The 24540-nt window shown below is 34.6% G+C and overlaps 5 protein-coding genes across 5 annotated transcripts; 3 read left to right on the top strand and 2 right to left on the bottom strand.

Moving 5' to 3' along the window:
• Nucleotides 1-97: 97 nt before the first annotated feature.
• Nucleotides 98-769, top strand: LOTGIDRAFT_109370 (hypothetical protein; the record flags this gene model as incomplete). The annotated part of the gene is made up of 1 exon (XM_009046106.1): nt 98-769. A coding segment is annotated over one exon (672 nt), but the record flags the coding sequence as incomplete, so codon positions are not given.
• A 2855-nt stretch (nt 770-3624) lies between these two features.
• On the top strand, nt 3625-6424 carry LOTGIDRAFT_109564 (hypothetical protein; the record flags this gene model as incomplete). The annotated part of the gene is made up of 7 exons (XM_009046105.1): nt 3625-3859; nt 4203-4383; nt 4590-4639; nt 4892-5046; nt 5338-5529; nt 5823-5900; nt 6269-6424. Coding segments are annotated over 7 exons (1047 nt in total), but the record flags the coding sequence as incomplete, so codon positions are not given.
• Nucleotides 6425-7972: 1548 nt separating this feature from the next.
• Nucleotides 7973-8446, bottom strand: LOTGIDRAFT_76680 (hypothetical protein; the record flags this gene model as incomplete). Its single annotated transcript, XM_009046104.1, has 1 exon — nt 7973-8446. A coding segment is annotated over one exon (474 nt), but the record flags the coding sequence as incomplete, so codon positions are not given.
• A 600-nt stretch (nt 8447-9046) lies between these two features.
• Nucleotides 9047-10544, bottom strand: LOTGIDRAFT_156082 (hypothetical protein; the record flags this gene model as incomplete). Its single annotated transcript, XM_009046103.1, has 4 exons — nt 9047-9256; nt 9524-9653; nt 9971-10129; nt 10531-10544. 4 exons carry the CDS (start codon nt 10542-10544, stop codon nt 9047-9049), a joined length of 513 nt encoding a protein of 170 aa, XP_009044351.1.
• Nucleotides 10545-10875: 331 nt separating this feature from the next.
• Nucleotides 10876-24471, top strand: LOTGIDRAFT_229951 (hypothetical protein). Its single transcript, XM_009046102.1, has 15 exons — nt 10876-10943; nt 11440-11759; nt 12625-12736; nt 13023-13157; nt 14776-14794; nt 15243-15326; nt 15715-16061; nt 16254-16315; nt 17553-17675; nt 20847-21007; nt 21330-21415; nt 21861-22013; nt 22415-22643; nt 22974-23053; nt 23348-24471. The coding sequence occupies exons 2-15, from the start codon at nt 11528-11530 to the stop codon at nt 23568-23570; spliced, it is 2046 nt and encodes a 681-aa protein (XP_009044350.1). The 5' UTR covers nt 10876-10943; nt 11440-11527; the 3' UTR covers nt 23571-24471.
• The last annotated feature ends 69 nt before the right edge of the window (nt 24472-24540 follow it).

The raw sequence follows: 24540 nt of genomic DNA, 5'->3' as shown, positions 1-24540 counted from the left end.
TGAAAATGAGAAGCACAGTGATTTGACATGCTTATTTTGTGACAACCCAGACAAAAAATATAAGCATATCCACTCTCTGCGAGGCCATGTTTTGACAATGCATGGAGAAAATGCTGGTGCACAGAATAATTTATGCCACTTGTGCTCTGCCTCTTACAAATTCGCCAGCACGCTAAAGCAACACATCGAAGAAATCCATGAAGGAATTTACAAATTTGAATGCAACATTTGCCATAAAAAGTTTTATAGAAATTCTCAGTTAAACAGACACAAAAAGATTCATGGAGATTCTGAAAAGAAAATGAAATGTGATGTTTGTGGAAAAGGTTTCTGGCACGAATTTAATCTTCAAAGACATATTCGCCTACTTCATAATACCCAATCAGAACAATTTCACTGCTCTTATTGTGGCCGACCTTTCAGTCAAAAAGCCAGCATGATTTCACATGTTCAAAGGGTTCATTTTAAACTTTTTAAATTCAAATGTGAATTGTGCGAGTTATCTTTCGAGCAGTCTAAAGAACTTGTAAATCACATGAGCCATGTACATGATAAAAAGGACTTTGAAGTTCCTCGGCAAAAACCAGCCCACAACAAATACCTCAAAACTCCGGACGAAATGTTTTGTTGTCCTTCGTGTACAAAACGGTTCTTCTACAAAGCAGAATTAATTGTTCATATTTATTCCTTTCATGCAGACACTTTTCCTTTCAAATGCCGATATTGTCCTCAGGGATTTTTTAGACGACCATATTTGAGTCGGCATCGTAATGTGACACATAAGGAAGAACTGACGGCAGAAGAGGAAGAAGAGTTGACATTGGAGACGTCAAGTGAAAATCTGGCAACAGAGGTTAGTGGAAATGGTGAACGGAATTCTCAAGGTGTAGAATACTTAGAAGAAATAGACATGAATTTGAATAATGCTGATCAGGAGTATGTGTTAGTTCAGGCTGCTGTGGGTCAAGAAGCAGCAGATTCCTCATTTGTGGAAAATTCAGAAAATGTGGCTTATATTTATGACTATGATAAGGGCAATGAAGCTCCTGCTTCCGTGGACAGTTCAAATGAAATCGTCACCTCAGGAAATGAACCCATGATGATAGATGTGGAAGATGAAGGGCAAACAATTCGTTATCTCATTCAGCCAAGCGAGGACGGCAAAACTCAGACTTTCAAAGCAGAAGAATTTGCTAAATTTATTGTGGCGGCAAATAATAATGATTTAGAAATTTTAAATGAATCTGAAGTTAAAGTAACAGGTTCTATTGAAGAAGTTGAAACTGTCCAGCATTAGAACCTAACTAATCAGCATTGGCCAAATTTTCTTTAAAGTATCTCACTTAATTGTTAAGAATTTCACAATCATGTGACATTTTGACTGACAGCTAGCATTAGGTTCGAAGTAAGTTAGAACATATTGAGTTAAATTGGCTTCTCTCCCATTCCTTTAGCCCATTTCTTGAATGAGATGAACTGGAATGCAAGAAAATTACTAAAATATTTCAGAAGTCAATTAGAGAAAATATATCTTGTTCCATCATTTTGTATGTTAAGTTTTCTTTTTTTATAAATTTATATATAAAATTGGTTGTCATTTGGTATTTTATTTGTAAACTTGGTTTATATTTCAAGAATTAGTGGTTGATTTTGGGTTTAGGTATTTTTCAACTTTTCTCTCTCTACTTAGAAAGTGAATTGTAAAGAGGTTTTCTAACTTTTTTATGCATATAGGTCAGGCGTTTGTGGTTCTGGCAATTCCACAAAATATAGGCCCAAATGTTTGATGACATCACTAATCCCAAAATATGCTTGAATTCGTGATTAATGACATTATCAAACACTAAATTTAAGTGGAATTGCAGTAACCACAGACATCTGATTGAAAATCGGAATGGTGCAATTTGATGCTATCAGTGTCCCTGATGCACATAACAAATTTAGAAAACCTCTTTACAATCCCTTTAAAGTACAGGTTTTAATTCCTTGGAGCGTATTGCATTACCAACATTATCAACATCTTATTATTTCTGATAAATAGCAATTTATTTTAATTTTATCATATATTGCACTGAATGGTATACAGAATAGTTGCGTTTCGGGAAAATCCTATTATTTGTCAGATCCTAAAAATTGAGGTATCCGTTACCGAAAATAGAAATTTGAGTGCGACAATCGTCAAAAGATATATTTTCAAAAAGATCAATTTATTAACGATTTAAACATCAAAAATATTATTCATCACATTTCTTGTAAAACATTGATCACTCTTTTGAACTATATTTCGAAATTCTACATGTTTTGTATATTTTATTTTTGACACTTTTACGACATACCCGACACGTTTAAAGCGTAAAATGCTGATACCGAATGGTGTTAAAAATAATTAAGAAATATCGATATTTTGTGAAAGAAATCGGTCAGAAATCCGGTGCTAACTCGTCTGCAATAAATTTCAATGAAAAACTTTGGAAAATAGCTTAAAAACTGATTTTGTACCATGCTAAACGATTATACTTTCTTTGTTTACATTTTTCTGCTGTGTTTACATCTCAAATTGACAGATTGCAAGTCTACCTCCGGTGTGTTAAATTCGTACACTGCTCAATCTGAAGGAGGCCAATACATCTCCTCATTTTGTTTTCATGGTAAGTTGACTAAATCCATTAAGTATCAGTTTGGGATCTGCGATTTTTTATGTTTGCCTTTTTATATTACCTCATTGTCCAAGTTGTCCATCTGGGAGTCTGTTTCAGAAGTCAGAAGAAACTTTTGACTTTTTTTTAATCTGTTTGTGTTTCATTGAGATCTGAAAACTGTACAAACGAATGATTTGGCATAAAATAATTATTAATATTATAGTAAAAATTGTTCCAAGTATTAAGTGCTTTGCTTGACATAATATGACAAGAAACAACAAAAACCCCTTTCTTACAAATGAGCTCTTCCAATCATACATATTTATCAAGTTTCATATAGATACAAAGGATGCTTGTGAGGAAAAGTTCAGTAGAGTTATGAGGGGTGTTCAATTCAGGACAGGCACACTATTGTGTCTTGATTGCGTGCAATGCCTACACTCACAGCCTAAGTTTTAGGATGAAAGCTGACTATCAAAAGCACAGGATACCTAGGCTACACATTAACATCAATAATCAGGATTGAACATTTGATTTTTCATTACAGGAAATGCTGAGTTAAGATATTCTATCAACACAACTGGTAACCACCCTGTCTATTTATATCTGTATCTAAATGAAGATTGGAGAGATGCTAGACAGGATGATAATTGTTTACGCCAGCTTGATAAAGCTAGACTTGTATGTAAGTATGACAAGGTTAGCCATGTCCAGTTTCAGTTAAATGTAGCCATGATGAAATTACAACTCGGTTTCCTTTATACAATGACGGTTTTGAGTTTGAGTTACACATGTAATCGTAGCTTAAGCCCTAATTACTTAATTCTACCTTCAATAAAAAAAAACCTTTTCTTGTTGATGTGTTGATTCGAACCAGAATAAAAATTTGATTGACTGCAGTCATCTATACTATTACAAACCAACTTGGTACAAAGTATAGCTTGACATAGAAGATGGATTATAGTGACCATGGTTACATCTGAATGAATTGTCTGACCCTTTTCTTTCAGATCACTTGAATGCCACTAAAGGAAACTTGAGTGTGTCCCATTTTGTGAGGCCCCGGATCTGGCATGTAGTATATAGCGATGTATTTACTTGTGATGACAGTAAACTGAAACTACCAGGGGAAATACCTAACTATGTAGAATATAATATCAGCTTTTATAACCCTGATTCTTTGGGGAATCCCACTGAACATTTTGGTGATGATGTCACAGGTAGGTCAAAGTCATTTTTTGGGGGGATTCCTTAGGTCTTTTGCGTTTTATTTCCCTTTGTGCAAATGCCACGAGAATCTAGCTCAGAATGTGCATGATCTCCTCAGGCATGTAAAAAGCTTTTGAAACTTATTCAACATATATTTTGACCATTCAGAATCAATGATATCAAAAATTATCCAAATGCACCAGAAAAGCTGCACATGAAATTTCATGTCATTAGTTAGATGAAGATAAAAAAGTATACTGCTAAAAAAGATCCACATTTGTCCTTCCTCAACTATGGATCAAATGGGCGTTCCTCTGCATGAAATATTTAATATTTTCAATTGGTTATTTTCAGGTCTCTACAGGTTCTATCAACTATTAACTCTGGGTTATTTTGTATTAGCCTGTATATTTGCTCCTAGGTTATATCAAACATTGAGTAAAGGTGGACCAATGCAGTTAGTTATACAGCTACTTACAGCGTCTGTTTGTCTACAAGCTGTTGGTGGATTCTTAATGATGCTTCATTTACGCAGGTTTGTACCCAGTTTGAATCTTTAAGACTTGAGAGCCATTTTGCTTTTGATAAATGTCTGTTACTCAGAGTCCGAAAAGCAGGCATTGTTTTCAAAAAGGTTTCGTGACTCAATCTTCAAATACCTTAGAGTATGTTAGCTATCAAGTCTAGTATCAGAGCTATGATGTTAAAGTGTTTGTGAACATGTCTGATTTTTTTTTTCAGTTATTCTAAAGATGGAATGGGTTCACCTTTTAAGGAATTACTTTCTGAACGTAAGTCTTCTTTCTAAAACTATTTGGCATATAATCTTGTAATCTTTCAAATCACATGAATAAGACATATGAAGTTATTATGGTAGAACTGACTATTTTAAAACAAAGTACTTATTGTAGAAGTGAGTTAATCAAAACTAATTCTTCTGTGTTATTCATGTGCTTTGTAATGAAAGAAGTGATTTAAACTATTAAACACCTCCTGATTTTGTTGTTCTCTGCCCCTTAATTCTAAATGATATTCTATTTCAGTCTTTGATGTGTTGTCTCAGTTTGCTATGTTATATATGTTATTAAGTTTATCATTGGGTTGGACTCTAGCTAGTGCTCACTGTAGATATTCTCACCTATCATCTATCAGTAAAAAACCAGCAGCTAAAGTTGTTGGCGTGCTAGGTATTCTTCAGGTTAGTATCCTTTAGTAAACATTTTCATGGTATTTTTTAAATGGCCAAGTGAATGTTTACCAAAGAAATTTAAGCTAAAGTGATCGAATGCAGTAGCTTTAATGGGTACGGGTTGAAAGCAGACACCGCACCGCGCTAACTCTTGGAAGTGCTGGCACAGGCATCAGAATTTTCCTTACTTCAAATTCTTATTCAAACTCAAGGCGCCAAATAGCCTAGCAGATGACAATCCAACTCACTACTGACTGACCTATTCAACTTCCACATTATAAGCTTTATTGAAATTTTCAGGGTATATTATTTCTTTCTGAACAATATCAAGACAGGGGACATAGAATGTTCCATGCACATAGAAGCTATGCTGGCATAGCTCTAGTCGTGCTGAGAATTCTATTGGCAGCTTTATTTGCCTGGAATCTTCATACTACTATATCAGCTGAAAGAAGTTCTTTAAAAAGAGGTTTTTATGGCACTTTTACTAAGGTAAGTCTTGTTTCTAAATTAAATCAATCTTAATGCTTTGAAGAAATTTGTAAAAATTGATGGAGTTGTCCACCAGTACAGGATTGTTAAGTGTTTTCTTTTATGTGTATCAGCAACACTGATATCATCCAAAGCACATTGAAATGGCTTTGAGCTTGCTAATCCTGACCCCAAAAAATCAATTAACGGGCATAACGCTCCCTCAAACTTGTGCTGAAAGAAAATAAATGTAATGACTTTACTTAGCCAGAGATTTTGTTTTATAAATTGTCTATGATCACTTTATATTACAGTTATGTATGTTATGGTTTCTATGTTTTCCTGCTGCAGTAGCAGTTTCATGGCTTCTTCCAGAATATCTAAGATTTAAGGTACCATAATTTGCATTATTAATTATTTGATAACCAATATCGTGTTAGAAGCACTATTGTCAGCATTGAATAGGTTTAGGGAAAGAGATAAACTTATGAAAATTTGCCTTGAAAGTCTTATGGGACTGAATTTTTGCAATGTATATCACTTTTCTAAAGAAAGAATTGACTGAGGGGTTCATCTACAATTTAACGAAAATGAACTGATATAACTTTTGGAAGTAATGTAACTAAAGTTAAATACTATCTCAATTTCAAATTAATATCCTCCCTTCAAAAAAAAACTAGATGTTATTAAAGAAGTGCCCTAAATAATGATATCACCATCTTGAAAACTGAGCTTTAACTACCAATGTTCTCTATTTCAGTTAATCACTATGAGTGTAGTCCTAGTGCAGTCTCTAGCAGGTGCTCTATTATATAAACTATTCCTGTCTCGTTCTTTATACTGGGAGGTGTCAGCTCTCTCTAATACTCTACCATTACGTATGGACAGAAACTTCGGCATTAAACTCTACTCCTGACAACCAACTGATCATAATCTCTCTATATTTGAATGCTGAACAGGTCTGCAGACTTGGATGAACATAATATGAAGGATGGATTTATTAGCATGCTGAACAGGTCTGCTAGCTTGGATGAACTTATTTGATGGTGAACAGGTCTGCTAGCTTGGATGAACTTATTTGATGCTGACCTGGTCTGCTAGCTTGGATGAACTTATTTGATGGTGACCAGGTCTGCTAGCTTGGATGGACTTATTTGATGGTGAACAGGTCTGCCAGCTTGGATGAACTTATAAGAATGCTAAACAGGTCTGCTGGATTAGATGAACATATTTGAATGCTAAACAGGTCTGCAGGGTTAGATGAACATATTTGGTGTATGGCAGTTATGAAAAGTTTTCTAGGTTAAATTTGATGGTTTTGCTGAACTGGTCTCGGTATGACAAGTGAAGGAATTTTCGACAAGTTTGGATGGATTTTGGGAGAAAGTTTGAAATCTGTTTTGGAAGATCATTTTGATATTTGGATGGATGCTTAGATGAATAAAAGGTGTTGGCTGCATTTTAATTCGAATGCTGAATAATTCTCTTTGTGTGTGGTTTATGGGGTGTGGTTCACATGGATGGATGTAAGGAAGGAATAGTGAATCTCGATTGCTGCTTAGTATTGAGCACCAATTTGGAATAACGAAATGGACTATGTGTAATCTGTGTTAAGTTAGTGCCAAAAATTTTCTTTCCCACAATTGTCCAAGATGAGAAAATGCTTCTGATGTTCTCAGTGGGCAAAGTTTGGAATGTTGTCTTCCATTGTAATGGTAGGGCTCATAATGGGCAGCCATTGAAGTTGAAAGTTATCAAGTGAAGATCATACAGACTTAGCATTGTTCATAATAATGGGATAAACTCCCCTAGTCAATACCCTAAAAGATCATCTCGTCAGGGCTGTTGATTGGAAATCTATGTGACGGACAATTAAGCTTATTTGGAAATTGCTTATTGAAGCTTTGCCAAGCATTATACATTTTGGTTTGATTATAAACATAAAAATCACATTTAGCCACCTCAAAATGATGAGTTGAACATGTCTGGCAAATTTTATTTGACAAATCAACAGCCCTGATCTGCAATCATTTCCTAATGAAGGGAGGTAATGCATGATGATCCAATGGTGTCTATTTGTGATTCTATATCTGTCCATGTAAAAATTATTTCTTTAGAATTCTATGTCAAATTAAACAAATTATCAATTATTTTGGCCTGTCTTGCAGGAATCATATTGGAATCAAGCCATATTTTCTGTCCTAGATTTCTGCAACTCAAGAAGATTACAGCAAGCAGTGTGCAATAAGAGAAATCCTGCCAAGACAGCATGTCAGCCAATTGTCCAATTCTTTAACATGCAACTTGATTTATTTTCATATGTGTTAAAAGTTAAAGGTGTTGTTTGAGGATCTTTTAAATATGATCAGAATAAGGAAATATAAGCTACAATGGATGAAAAATTATTTATTCAAAATAAGGATCAATGTCTATCACGATATCTATCTGAAGCACGACTGGGATATTTATCTGAATCATGATAAGAATCTCTTGATCTTTCATAATTTCGAGATCGTTCATAATCACGATCACTGTTCAAATACTTTTCAGATCTTCGTTCAGAATATTGTGATCGGTCATTTGCATCACGATAATGTTCACTCCTAGAATTATCGCCATAGCCGTCACTTCTATAGTTATCACGATCCCTAAGAGAATTATCATGATTGTCTCTTGATCTGTCCAAATCTCTTCTAGAATGTTCAAAATCTTTGTCCCTGTGTCGAGGTTTTTCTCTATCCAAGCTTCTGTCATTGTCTCTTCTGGAAAAGCTGCCATTGCGATCTGCATTTCTGTCCGAACTTCTGTCCCAGGAATCATTCGGCGAGTAATCTCTCCTGGACCGTTCCCTAAATCCATCCCTTTCATTTTGTCGCTTTCGATTGGATTCCCTATCCCTAACATCAGAGTGTCTTTGGCGGTCACCTTTATCACCTTCCCAAAAGTTTCGGCCATTTTGTCCTTTTCGATCGGATTCCCTATCCCTAACATCAGAGTATCTTTGACGGTCACCTCTATCGCCTTCCTCAAAGTTTTGGCCATTTTGTCCCTTTCGACTGGATTCCCTTTCTCTAACACCAGAGTGTCTTTGACGGTCACCTCTATCATCATTTCTGGGACCATCCCGCTCCCGAGGAAGTCTTTCTTTCCTCCCTTCCCACACAAGAATTTCTATCCACAGCTTTTTCATATCCTCTGTCCTCGCGCTCTGTTTTGATTTTTGTGTCTTGTTCATCCTCACTGCTTGATTCAGATGACGAACTTGCCTTCTCTTTTTTCTTTTTCTTTTTTTTCTTGTCTTTTTTCTCTTTCTTTGCTTTTTTATGTGATGCACCCTTTTCTACAAAAAAAAAACAAAAACAAAATCAGGATTGTTTTAAAAGGATACACTCAATACCAAGAGGTTTTGTCAAGGACCAGCTGGTTGACAGGATTTTTTATGAACCAAAGTCGTTCTCAAGCGAAAATGTATGCTGTTTTTTATTTCTTTCTATTTCACTCAAGCAGAATTTAACAAATTCAATAGTCAGATGATATTTTAGAAGAAGAAAACAACAATACCTTTCTTAATCTTCTTCACGTGAACAACAAAATCTTCCTCTTCCTCTTCAGAGCTTGGTTCTGGGCTGGGTGTTTTAGGAGCAATACCTTCAGCTCGTACTCTTTTAGTCACCTCATCAGCTTCTTGTAGTTCTTTAGGTAGTTTATACTCTTGGACATGATCCACTCTTAGTGTTCTTCCACATAACTGAAAAGAAAAAATTAAAGGAATTATGAGGTCACCATGCCAATTACAGTACAGGACAACACGCAGGGTCCATGATATCAGCTTAGTCTTCCAAATTGATCTCTGTCTAAACTATTTCAGCTTTCCAACATAAAAGGCTGTCAGAGATACATCCTACATGCCATATTCTGAAAGACACTGGATCTCAGTTTTCGATCAAGGATTTGTCCTTCAATTTGCACGCTTCTTCAACCAGCATCACTGATGGGGGATTTTCAAAATTCTTACCTTAAAGCCATTGAGGTTATCCACTGCTAAAACAGTAGACCGTTGATCTTCATAACAGAGGAAGGCAAAACCTTTAGTTTTACCAGTTTGTTTATCTCTGACCATGTTAATATTCACTAATTCTCCATATCTAAAATACATAAACTGATATAAGAATTGGCATATCATTTCAGAGGGACATAATTGACTTTGTCTTATTGACTTATAGATAAGAGTTCGGTTTCAGCTATCCATGGCACGTATCAGAATTAAAATACAACATCTTGTTCTCCACACTATTCATTGAAACTTCTCAGTTCGTCATAAAAGATTAAGAAAAGAGTAGGGTTTATTTTGTTCAGAATATGACTCAAAAATAGCACTACTCAGCAAATGACGAAAGTTGACAAAATGCTTAGAACTGACTTCAAGATGTGCATTTTACTCTTCTTGACTATCAATACTTACTGTGAAAATACACAAATGACATCCCCTTCTGTTAAATCATAGGGTAATCCACCAATAAATATCCAAGCACTGTCTTTATACTCATCATGCCAGGACTTCTTACCAATAACACCCAGTTCTAATTCGCGCTGGTTAATTTTGTTTAAGTTCTTTACATTCCTGCAAATTCAAGAAACCATTAGCAAATTACAGCCTTTGTTGGCATTTCCAAAAAAAACTTGCATATAGTAGAAGGGCTTAGAAGTGGCACAGGCAGTAAGCTTAAAAGATATCTGACAAAGGTGCGAGCTTTTTATTACAGGGAATCCAGTTCAAAATTAAAAGGGTTTGTTCCAGTTGTTGGTCAGGCTGTCTGAGACTAGAAATGTAGACCACCCAACAGAGACAGGGACTAGGATAATCGTAACTATGATGGATGTAATGTCAATGATGATTTACTTGATGCTTGGGAATTGGTGGCCGGTGTGGGGTTCGAGTTGCTTCAAAAAAGAAAAATGGCTTAATAATAATCCTGAAACTGAAATATTCCTGTCAGGAACTCAAAAACCAAACGTGCTTACGTTAATGGATTCATATTTATGGCAACCCGTTATCTTTCAAATCAATTAAGAACTTTCGTGTCGCTTTTCACAAAACGTTTTGTAAATACGAGTACCATTAATTGGTCTATATCCGTAATTTTTGCGACAATGTACGAAGTAGTTTTCTATATTTTTTCGGACGTAATACTAAGATATCAGATATATTCATCAAAAAACGCTTTTGGGGAATCAAATTAGTTTATTATCGACATAAGAATGAATTTTCATTTTCAATTTTGTTAACGACAATGGTTAACCTTATTTGCCGCAAACAGTTAACCAATCAGATGAAAAATTTTATGACACGTGATCCTGGTTATCAACCTGTAAACAAATGGCCGACATTGAGCACCTGAATATTTTTCACACTTTTTGACGTTGGAATAAACAAGGTAATTACAGTTTTTACAGGTTTTTTATTTTAGATTTGTATGATTTATGCCAATAATCCACGTGTTTATCTTAAACCATTTCCACAATTTTAATTTGTTCTGAACGCGAAACCGACTGAAATTGAAATGTCAAAATTTTTAGACTTTGTTTCTTTTTTTTAAATTTTTACACGTCCAAAGAGTACACCGAACATCAATCTTTCAAATAGTTTTGGCGACAAAAAATGAACAGCAGTTACTTTCAGATAAGTGAAAGGATACATTTCTCAAGTTTTTCATAAATTTGAGTAAAAAAAAATATTGACCCCAAAACCCCCCAAAATATATTTTACCATTGCGACATTGGAAGTGACAGATTAGTCCAGTTTAGTAAACTGATAAAGTGATAACTGCAGGCAAAAGGCTACAGAAACAGAGAAAATGTTGGAAAAATATTTCGAAGGTTAATAAGTTATCATCTGTAAAATTTGACAGATCTTTGTTTTGAAATTTTCAGGAATGATGGAAATGTGAGAAAGTTGAAAGAACAGAGTGTCGCTAGGGTAACATCATCTGACAACTTCAATGACCTTGACCCCTGAATCATGGACCAGAACGAAACACCAACAGTGACTGAATCCAACATGGAGGAGGAGTCAGAAACTGAAACATGTTCAGAGAGAAGTTTAGAAATGTTAGTTGAGGAACAATCTAGAGGTGTGGCCTTCATGGATAATGATGTAGAGAAATATTCCGACTCTGGAAGTGAAAGTAGTGGGGAACCAGCAGAAAGCATGTCAGAGACGACAGACAATAAAACAGACATTGATGCCGACGGTGAGTTTGATATTGTCAAGACTGGAAAATATACATCAAATCATTTTGATTAAAGAGTTGTTCTAAAGGGAGATAACCACTCAATCCAAAAAGTTGCTTGGTTGGTATATGATAAGTAGACCAATCTAAAAAGTTGTTTTCCATGGTTTTACCATGTCACCTCTGTATATTTTTTCTCTAAAAGTTCAATCAATAGAAAATGTAGATTTGGCATTATGTTATCACAATGGCTCATAAATTCTATCTTACCATAGTTCTTAGTTGGTTTACTCTTCCAAAATCTGTCTGTATCATTAGAGCTAATTTTTCTTGTGCAACAAGTATGCCCTTTCAGAGAGTGCAGAGTCTTAATGATATCATTTCAATATACTTTGCATTATGACATCACAATGGCTTCATGAATCTCTCAAAGCCCTCTATGACATCACAATAGAACACAGTGACTGAGATACTGATAGTGAAAACTGTTTGATTTTGTTGTTCCAATGCTTCTTCTAGAAGTAGTTTGGATGTAAAAAAAATTCTAAATGGTGAAAAGGATAAATTATCAATACAAACCTTTTCAGAAAATTAAATATGCCCCATGGATTTACTTAGGTAAGAATGTTAATTAACAGTAGAGGTCCTAATTTGGGCTGTCGTGTTTGTGTTCACCAGTCCTGTCTGGTTTGAACTTCAAAATGATTGTGACGGTCTTTATGTTTCAAAGTGATCAAGTTTGGGCAAGGTAGGTTGTGTTCTAGATGTTCCCTAGCACCCTCCTACATTTTGCTCTTGGGTTACGTCATTCCTCTACATGCTATTGCAAATTCAAGAGGGATCTTTTATTATAAATCAGTCAAATATTCTTGCTTTTTTCTTGTAGAATCGTCGGCCATATTAGATGTCAAAGGGTCACGAGATTCACATCCTAAGATAGTTCAAAATTTTCGTTCCGAACCAAAATCAGAAGCAGAACTCAGTGCTAAAAGCAAAAGGTAAAGATGGCTGGCTTAATTTTCCAGTTTTGAACTCCGTATGATTTCCTGGATATGTTAAAACTGTGCATGGATAGAGTTTTCTACATCAGTACACTGCACCCTATAGAATAACATTCCTGACTTTATAAACTGTTTGGTTTGATCTCATGTGAGATCAAGAATGAGTAAAGCAACCCACAGAAAAAAATGAAACTAGAAATCTTCTCCTATTTTGTACTCTGATCACACCTAAATGGGGGAAACTAAAGATTAAAGATTCAATTTGATTATTTTTTCTTTTTAGTGGATCAGATTTACCAGTCATGAATACATACATAAGTTTTGATGGTCAGGAGAAGACCATGGTTTCCTTGGTTACCCAGACGGATTGGGACTGGGTGGAAGAGGCTTTGATAAAACAGGAAAATGAAAAAGGTATGTGCCAATCAAGTGGATAATTTTGTTTGAAATGAGTATGTTCTATGCTTAAAGTGCTAATTTGAGAGATTTCAATGCACAGTAAGTTCACAGTTTGACCATAAATCTTGTCTACACTGTAGACAAACTAGCGACAGATACATGAACTATGGTGCCATGTACCACCCCCTTCAACTCGAAAGCACCACTTTATTTTGTCTGATTTGTTACAGAAGAGAGTGATAGTGAACCTGTAGAACAACCTGTATCTACCAAGAGATTGAGTAGATCTAATACTACAGATAAACCAGATTTTACCCTACCTCCTATAGCTGGTATACTTTCATTCTTTCATTCAGCTCACAGCTAACATAAGCACATTTATATTGCACCTTTTCAGCTTTCAGGCATGCTTGCATAATTATTTTAGCACAGACCAGCCTGTAGTGTCAAGAATATGCTATTGTATCATCTATTGAAGCCTAAGCCTAGATCAGCCTGTATTTATTTCAGATGCTTTGATATATGTTTGGATGCTTTCATTTTCATTTAAGCACAGACTGTAGTTCAGATGCTTTCATATTTGTTTTAGCACCAACCAGCCTGTAGGTCAGATGCTTTCGTATTTGTTTTAGCACCAACCAGCATGTAGGTCAGATGCTTTCATATTTGTTTTAGCACCAACCAGCCTGTAGTTCAGAGGCTTTCGTATTTATTTCAGCACACATCAGCTTTTAGTTCAGATGCTTTCATATTTGTTTTAGCACCAACCAGCCTGTAGTTCAGATGCTTTCATATTTGTTTTAGCACAGATCAGCTTTTAGTTCAGATGCTTTCATATTTGTTTTAGCACCAACCAGCCTGTAGGTCAGATGCTTTCATATTTGTTTTAGCACCAACCAGCCTGTAGTTCAGATGCTTTCATATTTGTTTTAGCACAGATCAGCTTTTAGTTCAGATGCTTTCATATTTGTTTTAGCACCAACCAGCCTGTAGTTCAGATGGTTTCATATTTGTTTTAGCACCAACCAGCCTGTAGTTCATATGCTTTCGTATTTATTTCAGCACACACCAGCTTGTAGTTCAGATGCTTTCGTATTTATTTCAGCACACACCAGCTTGTAGTTCAGATGCTTTCATATTTGTTTTAGCACAGATTAAAGGCTTCTTCATTTGTTTTAACAACCAGTTCAGGGCACATTGCACAAAATATTGCTAATTAAACCTTCATCCACAAAAGCACCGTAGATATAAAGCAATTTTGCCTTCTTGTACAGAACACTGTCAGGCCTGTAGCTGTGCCTTCCCGAAAAAATAGAATGCAACCCTGATAAAATTCTGACAACCAACCAATTCCATTACTGCAACTAAACACCATACACAATTGCCACTCTGGCTACAGACTCCCCCCGAAAAAAAATTGCCCCATGATTTTCATTTTTTATTGTCTAAGTGTAAGCTTACAAATTTGTATTCCTTCTAATGAATAAAGTTTATTTTGCAGCTAAATCTGTGTCTGGCCGAGATTTGACGAGTAGAGGTAAAACTGACGGTACCTTGACCTCCCTGGACACGACGTCACTCAAATCACCTTTTTCTATGCCCCCTAATGATGAATTTGGTATTCCTTTATTAGATATGACTTCTTCTGATGATGATGTGAGTATACAACTGAAGTTCTTGAGTTTTTTTCATGTTTTGACCTTTCACTTTTCCAAATTTAGAATTTGGATTTTTCAAATTCAAAGTTTTTATATGTTCAGTTTCATTGGTTTTTGTTATTTCAAAAAATGGTATACTGATAGCACAAAAGTACCTGAGACTTGAGCTAGTGATTCTCTCCAGTTCGTTGTTTTGTTATCTTGTTTGTTATTTTGTTATGAATTGAACAAATACATTTTCAATCTTGGATTTTCTCCAATTTGTTCTTTTGTTTGTTATCTTGTTTGTTATTTTGTTGTGAATTGAACATACATTTTCAGTCTTGGATTTTCCGCAATTTGTTCTTTTGTTTGTTATCTTATTTGTTATCTTGTTTGTTATTTTGTTTGTTATCTTGTTTGTTATCTTGTTTGTTAAATTTTTATTATATTTTCAAACTATTTAGAGTTGTTCCGACGATGACATACCTAAAAATACCAGTGATGAGCCACCATTGTTACCTAGTATTGGACCACCTCAAATATTACAGGTATCCTTGTAATGACTTTATAACTGTCCTAACTGATTCTTTACCTAAAACACTATTGATATCTTATATCTGTTCTAATTAAAGGGGGAGTGTCCATCAGCTTGACAATTACATTTTTTTCAATTTTTATGAGCATTCTTGTTCTTCAATTAATTTCAATAGAGGCCTGGAGGGAGTAATTATGGTTTTATCTTCGTGTTTTAAAACATTTTAGAGATATATTTTGAACATTTTCTTTACCGTAGCATACTGTTTATCTGCTTTGAAAGTATCAAAATTTGAATAAAACGATTAATATGCACTGTAACATTTTAAGCTATGTGGACTCCCTGTTTTTGCAGCCCCAACCATTTGAACATTATACCTCTAAGACGTTTCTGCTTTGTAGTATATCAGAGAATCAGAATTGGAGGAACCAGAAACATCTGATGATTATGATGTAGCAGACTTCGCCCTCGATGAAGATGGCCGCCCAATTGGTATTTTCGGCGGGAAATGTGAATTCTGCGAACTTGACATCAAACCTTTCCCAACAATTGAACAACAACAAGAATTGCCACCAGAGCAACTATATTGCTGTGATCAGTATCGAGAATTTGTCCAATTTGCGACCTCCACTGCCTTTGAATTAGAGGAAGAAATGCAGAAGACTAAGAAGTTAATCGACATCAAGCCTCATGGACATTTTGGTAGCAAGAAGGCCAGAAAGGCTGCTAAAGAAAGGGCAGTGCAAAGGTAATCCTGATTGGTTAGCATAAATTTGACAAACTGATGATTTTGGCAAAAATTCCACAGAACATGATTTAAAGAAAAATCTTGTCAGATCATGGATGGCAAGTATAGTTACCTTCAGCAAAAACATAAAACGAGACATCGACTTCAATATTTTAAAAAGATTTTGATTTGAATCCTGAGTATTTCTTTCAGAATGAGAGATCGGGAAATGGAGAAGCGTAAACAAGAAGCTACTGGAATGAACAGCTATTTTGGTAAGGTCTTTCATCTGTATAGCTCACATTGCTGTGTAATTCTCTAGTTTCCAACTGTAGGATTGCGGCTGTTTTCTAATGGTTTGCGACTGTTGGCCATTGATATATAGAGCTCTGTTTTCTCTGTAAGCCCTTCAGAGAGCTTCTGAGCTCTGTCTCTGCAGATCATAGCCTTGCATGCAGCTCTGTGATTTTGAGTGGTGCATAGCAGTAGACTTGTGTGGTTTGAAAATCAATCTTACTCAATATAGTATGCATGCACATGTATTCGACTTTTTCTCTCTTCCGAAAGCAATGGTATAGGAGTTGTTTTCAACATGTTCAACATGTTCCTTACTCTCTGCAACAACTTGCATGTCAATGCTCTCTTCTTTGCATGGTATTTATATACCTATAACATAGCAAATTATTTAATAGATATATAGCAATGCACTATGAAATTTTGGGCTGGTTGTAAGCCAATTTAGAAACTGTCTGTTTTTCTGAGGTCTCTTTAAGGGAGTTTCTCAAAAAAAAAAAGATATTTGCGCATGTCTGGGGAAAATTCAAAACCTAAAGAGTTCACCTTATTTTGAGGTACTTGTACAAGAATTTGTACATGCCAAACTTGTACAGTTTTCAATACTACCTGAACTACCTCAAAATAACATGGACTGTTCTCATTTAGGTTTTGAATTGGCCCGCATGTGCATCTTATTCTTGCTCTACTTTATGTACTTATGTTATTAGAACAATAACAATATTGATAACAGAATGGTAGATTTAATATATTTTCTCTTTTCCATTACTCTAAATATTGGATCTTGGGATATTTCTTGCTGAAAACTGAGCTGAAAATCATAAGTTCATGAATTTTACACCCCTTGAAATTAGTGGAATCTCCAGCACATGCATTGGATGAGTTCATAACAAAAATTAGGGGTGTTATACATTCAGAAATTGGTATTCCAGTTTTCAGCAATAAATTCAATTCTGTTGCTCATTTCCACTGGTTTTATAAGAATCTTCAAAAATAAATTAGAAAACTAATGAATTTGAATGCATGTAGGCCTATATTGGTTATATCTCTTTTATAAACCAGTGGATCCTTGATTGATATCTATCTTTTCTTGTCTGGAGCTCAATACACACTACCTATTTGGCCTGTTATTTGGTTTTCATTCAGTCATATTCACAATCAGATTTTCATTCATCAGTCATAGTGTGTATTGGGTCTTGATCTTTCTCTTTCTCTTAGCTGGAGCCTCTCCTAGTGGTGAATTCGGATCTGCCACGGAAGTGGGAGGGGGTCGTGCAGGTGCAGGTAGAAATCAAGGTTTTAAAGGGAATGGACCAGCTCCTTTATCCTACAAAGATATGGGTAGGTCAACTTTTTCTCTTTAGTGTCTTTATATTTTAATGTACACTTTCTTATGTCTTGTTTAATATTCACAGTTGGATATAGTGTATTTAAGGCTGGATATAATGTACCTGGATAATTGACACCCCTTAACTTTCTATTGAACTCCTCCACACATGCATTCTGTCTACCAATATAAAACTATATATGTATGATTGGAAGAGCTCATTTGTGTAATTAAGGGTGTTTTTTTTTTCCTGTCATCCATTTAACACCCCTCAACATATTATTGAACTCTTCCACACATGCATTCTGTCTACCAATATAAAACTATATATGTATGATTGGAAAAGCTCATTTGTGTAATTAAGGGTGTTTTTTTTTTCTGTCATCCATTTAACACCCCTCAACATATTATTGAACTCTTCCACACATGCATTCTGGCTACCAATATAAAAACTATGTTCAGAACCAAATCTGAAAATCATTTGCATAATGTACTGTCTGAAACACCATATCCAGCCTTAGAATATTTTATGTTGATGTTTTATAAATTTTAACTTGTTTCAATTAAAGAGTAAAAAAAAGATAAAAAAAAAAAAAAGATTCCATATTTTTCTTAAAAAGGTTTTTAAAGCAGGACTGATAACAATTTGATTAATAAATATTTTTGATTTAAAGGAGATAGCTCATTTGATAATAAGAAAGGGACCAACCAATCAAATATCAATTCTTACAATCAGTCAAATGGCAATAAGGTCAACCAATCAAATTCCAGTATCAGTACTAAAAACCAATCAAATGTCAATAAGGACCACAAATCAAATTCCAGTACTAATAACCAATCAAATGGCAATAAGGTCAACCAATCAAATACTGGTATCAATACTACCAACCAATCAACACCAAGCAGTGTAGGGACTCAACGTTAGTAATTCTCGACAATATTAGATAGCTTTAAAAAAATCTGAATTAAATCAAAACATGTAAATAATAAGAATGTATTAGAGCAAAATTAAAAGGGAACAATTGTAATTTCAAACATTTTCATTTTTTATCAAATTTCTTCAAAAAAATTCTTTTAAAATTTTAAATAAATATTTAGAAAGAAATTTATTTTATTTTTTTGTAATAAACTGTTAATTACTTTCTTAATTATTTTCTTAATTAATTTGATTAGACTCAAGAGCGCATGGAACACCAATGAGTACTTTAACGAACATGAAAACTAAATTAGGACCAGACTATCATGCACCAAGTTTCCATGGTAACCATTCTCATTCCAATACTACAATGGCTGCCGTGGATAGAAAGGAAAGCTCTCCTAAACCACCTCGAATATATATTGGACCTGAAAGTTAGTTCAAATATAGAAGATAAATGCTTAATTTTTTACATTTTGCATAACAGTAATAGATTTAAATAGGTCATTTATTTAAGCTTTTTAAAAATACCAAAATTCGAATGCTGCTTAAAGTTGAAATAGATGCTTAAAATTGAGCAATTTTTTAAATTGAGATAGATTAAGGTTTTTTAAATAGTTTGAAAAAGGTTTAGTTACAAATATTTATAACTATAAGTAAGGCATGCTTTTGATAGTTTCAAATAATTTAAAGGTTTTAATAGCTTCTAAGTTAGGTTTCAAAATTAATGGCTTTGTAGTAATACTTAAAACTGGCCAAACTTTTTTGGGGAATGGTTTTTGTTTTTAATTTTTTTCTTCTTTCTTTTTGATTTATTTGTTAGAATATTAATTATATTCAATTTTCACGTTTTTAATACTATTTATGTTTTAGCACAATCAGCACATTTACCACATTCAGCACAGGCACAAGTCAACTCTTCAATTCACAATAGAATAGCCAACATTGTACAACCTATAGAAGGTTTTTAGAATTAGATATTGTAGACTAACCTTAACCCTGACCTGGCCACCTTTTCTCAAAAATTATATCAAAATTTCATATTTTTGAGAAACAGGGGCAGTAATCCTAATTCTTATACTAATGTTTAACCCTGTGAAAATAAATCTTTATGAATTTGACCATTAACGGGTTAAGTTGTATTGTGATCAATTTTCAACCTATTATATGTTCTTAACTCCTAACCTTATTTGTATGTGATCTTAAAGTCTAATGCCAATACCTAACCTTTTAACACAGAAGGCATCACAATTATGACCTGGAAAGGGTTAAAGCTGATTGAATTAAAGGGACATATTGGAAGGTGTTAAAGGGACAGGTGTGACATTTTTGATGTCAGTTGAGTTTAGGCTTGAATGTATGCATATAGTCTTCAGAAGTACCAGAAATGAACAAAAATCATTTTAACATTCAAACGCAGTGGACACACATGGATTTGAAGGCTCAGATTTCGACTGTGAGCTGTGAACTTTATTACTGATTAGCTCAGATAGAAAAATGGCATAACTGTCCCTTTAATATCTAACCATAACTTAACCTGAATCCCTGAGTTGTGGTGTGAACATATGATGCAATGATTAATTTTTCAACATCAAACTTAAAGGGGTTCAAATTAACGACCTTAATTGTGAATATGTGATTTCATGCTCCATGTTTTTTTAATCTAACAGCTTACATGATTTTATTCCAGTGCAGTTTATTTTCAGCTTTGTTTAACTTTATTTTCTATTTTTTCTATTTTAGCTTTGTTTTTTTATTTCTAAATCATGCTTAAATCAGATATTTTTCAAATTTGCCATCAAATTAAAGTTCTTAAAATATTCTGATTATCGATACATTAAGTTACTATGTTTACTTTTCTATAAAGCTCAAATGAATATTAAGCAAATCACGCCAATCAGAGCCTTCGAAATGTTGAAGTTATGAATTTCTTGGCTTTAAGTCTAGCTTATCAACCTATCCTTGTGCAGTATTTCTTAAAATCTGGATTATTGAAAAAGGCTGTAGGGCAATCCAAGTTGAAATGAGGCAAAGGGAGCCTGGGTCGATTTCAAATGCATTATTTTAAAACACAAGGCTCTTCTAAACATTTTTCAAAAGTGAGGCATTTGCTTCAGTTCTGCTACAGCCTGGTTGCCTGGTATGAGTTTAATTTCTTAAAATTCAGGTCCCTGTAACTTATATTAAGACTTGCCACACCAAGGGTCAGTAAAATAGAAAATGCTGCAACTCTGCAAGAAATAAAGCAAGGTTATTCTTCAATTTTCAGTGGCAAGGCAAATGAAGACTATTAACTATCAGCTATCTTCACAGAAATGTCTAGAGGAGGGATGGACCAAACGGGCCCCTACCCCACAGGAAGATGATGGAGACATGATAGATGTCTTTATTCCAGAACCTTTAGATTTCACTCTAGCTAACAGTGCCAAGGTAAAACAAAATAAGGAAATGAGGATCCTTTCTACCAGCTGCTCCTTGGCCAAACCACTTGGTATTGATCTTTAGCAGATTATCCGTACCCATTTACATCTGGCCAACTCAAGATCACCAGACTTTCACATGCTAACCAAGATTAGAACCCAAAACCATCATGTATTAGGCATATTGAAGCAAATTATGTTATGTAAATATTCCAACACTCCAACCAACTGTGCTACAGAACCCCTTAAAAGAGATTATCTAGATATTCCAGATCCTTTCTTAGGATTAAGAATCTTATGATGGTGATATTTAAAAAAGTTTCTGGTTTCAGATACGAGAAAGGGAGCTAATCCAGAAAAATTATGAGAATGGTAAAAAGTTCCTGATGATATTTCCTGATGGTACTGGATCAGTTTTGTATCTTTTAAAAAACCAAAATTACATTTTACTCAAAATTATCAAACCAGCTGTCCTGATGAGGATTGTATATCTGAAACGTGTGTCAGCATCATGATATAAATCCTATGATACTGTCATAAAACCTTCAGCTAAATACTTATATAAGTTTAGAGTTCTTGACTTGCTGATTGCCTTGTTCTTTGAAGGTTAAATTCCTCCCCCAATCGTCTTCATTGATTGGTCAGAAATTTGGATATCAGCCCTTCATTGAAGCCTAATTATCTCCCTTGATTCCACTTCCATTACTGTTTATTTTGCCAATCAGCTGGCCACATAGGAAATAAGTCAGGTATCTAATATGGCTGCTTCCATAGAATCTGTTACAATGCTAAAAATGACTCGCCATTTGAATATTGGTGTATTGATAAGCACCTAAGGTTTAGTTCCTTAACACAATACGTAGTTACCCATCAGGCTATTTGGCTGTATCTATATGTAAAATGGATGCTGGACAGTTCATTTATGTTGTCCATGACAACTCATCTGACAGCAGAATTATGGGAGTGTTTGAACCAAACGGTCACGGATGTTGTTACCATAATAATGGTAATGTAAGGTATGTTTGATTCTGCATTTATCGATGTTGGTCGAAGAAGCTTTTCCAGACCTGCTGAAGGGCAATGCATATTATTGAATGTTTCCCTTTTGGGATTATGTAAGGCCTATGGTCTTTCAGTCACCCGCGTCGCCTTGGAATGAATTGGTGCTGGGGCCCAGATTTTGACATTGCTGACAATTTTGAGCTGCCAAAAACATATCAAAATCTATATCGTTTTGATTTTGCACAAAGACAAATGAATCAATCTCTCTGCTGAACTGAAGAAGGTTTTGCTAGGGCTTAATATTTCCCCACCATAACGAGGGGACTGCTTTGAGTGCAGTATATGTCGAGTTATTCTGGTTCTATCTAATAGTGTTGCTGACAGAATGCTACACATAGTATTTTATTTCTTCTAGATTGTATTTTGATCAGTTAGATGGGATAGAATTAGACAAATATGGAGCCAAGAAGAAGAAATGGTCATGGAAAGATCAAGAAACTCATGTTCATGCTCCTCCTTTCCAGCCTATCTGTGTTGGTCTCAATAGAAGCATCGGGCTCCGTGTTATGAGCCAGGAACATATCACAGTCACCTTCATGGCTAAAAATAGAAGTTGTCGCTTTAATGTTGGAGCTAGACTAAGGGTAAGGAGAACAACCTTTTTTGTAAATATTGTGGTCTTAAAACATTGAGCATATGTTAAGAGTAGTCTCCCTTGGGAGAGTAGCAGAGACAGCCTAAAGAATTAATTTTGCTAAAATATTGTGGTCTTAAAACATTAAGCATATGTTAAGAGTAGTCTCCCTTGGGAGTGTAGTAGAGAAGGCCTAAAGAATTAATTTTGCTAAAATATTGTGGTCTTAAAGCATAGAGCATATGTTAAGAGTATTCTCCCTTTGAAGAATATATGTAGGCCTAGGGGATAAATATGTAGAATAAACATACTTCATGATGTTATTTTGTGTCGTTTTCAGTTGATGAAACCGGAAAATATTAAACCAAAGGAAGTCAGTGACAATATGATATTTATGGAAGAAAAAGCTGTTCAAATAGAGTTAGTAGATAACATTATGACTTTCTGTAGAGCTCACTGATTGGTAGTATTAGCTAGCGTACAATCCAATCAAATCACTTTATTTACAAACTTCTGATACAAGATCAGTTGCTAATGATGCAAAAAGTAAAAAGACAAATTTACTATAGCTTGACATTGTGAAAATATGTCTCAGCTGACAACAATGAAAGCCTTTCAACCAGCTGATGTTTAGCCAAACATTTTGAAAATAATTCTTCTTAGCATTTACCAGCACCAGTTGCTTTCTTTCATTCATTTTCTTGTATTTTTCAGGAATGTTTTACACAAAGTGTCCAATCTACTGAGATTTCCTCATTCTCCAAAAATAGACAAGATATTACCTCCCCTTAGAGTCACTCACCGAATGCAGAAGGTAGAATTGTTAAGGAGTCAACAAAAAGCCAAACGTCAGAGTTTCTTTCCCAGTCGAAGCAGCTTAAACCAGACATCAAGTTCGTCAAACAATACATCTTTACCTGCTGTCGTAGTGAATTAATATTGGCTAAATTTAGTCGACGGTGAAAAGCCCAGAACTATTTTAGGGGTCGCAGAAAATGTCAAGGCTACCTTAAAAATTGTATTTAGGCCCATATCTTTAACTGTTGTTCTATTGAATTAATGCCACAAAAAGTGAGATGTTCTGGTTTTTGGGAATGTTGAAAATTGTCATTGGTCACAAAAGATGAGATGTATTGTAGATGCCTAAATATTAAATGCTGCTATGCATGTAGGAGCAAAGGTCATCATAGTTCTATTTCTAGTCCTTTGAATTCTAAAACTTAAATTGAGACTTAGTTTTGATAACCATTTATAGAAGTGAATTTTCTTATGAAATGCCAAATTGACCAACCCAAGTGCATTTTGGCAGCCAGTGTTCTGGTCAGTAGGGGTTAAAGAGGTGGGGGGATTTTTTCACTATGTAAAATGGTAGGAAATTTGAAAGTGATATGATTTCTGACCCCACCCACCCACTCACATTGAAAAGCCATGGTTTTAGTATTATGTTTGTGCTTTAATTAACTGTGATATTCCATTGAACAGCATTATTGTGATAACTTTTTGCGTTTTGATTTTATGATTTTTATATAAAGAAAAGTTAGTTGCCCTTTCAGCAGATAAAATTTTGATTCGAAAAAGTTTCCCTATGTACATCTGTCTTGTGCTTCTTTTCTTATGAGTATTTCAATTCTATTTACATAAAAATATCTCCATATAAATTACAAATTTTTCCTTTGCCTATTTATCAACAGTGCCTGTTTTATTTTTCATTTTGTTTACCCTTGCTTTTGAATTTTTTTAAAATGTTAAAATATATTTCTGTGTGTGGTCAAGTCTGCTGATGAATTGTAAATAATCATTGTTATATTTAGATTAAAAAGAATTTTTGAAATGCGAAAATGTCTTTTAGTGAACTTTCCAAAAGCAAATGAAGTTAATAAGCCCAGTCTGGGAGTGGCATTGGGTTT

The sequence above is a fragment of the Lottia gigantea genome, assembly GCF_000327385.1.
Source record: "Lottia gigantea unplaced genomic scaffold LOTGIsca_10, whole genome shotgun sequence".
NCBI classification, from domain to species: Eukaryota; Metazoa; Mollusca; class Gastropoda; family Lottiidae; genus Lottia; species Lottia gigantea.
Note: the sequence above shows the minus strand (reverse complement) of the source record. Positions and strands in the feature narration are given on the sequence as shown.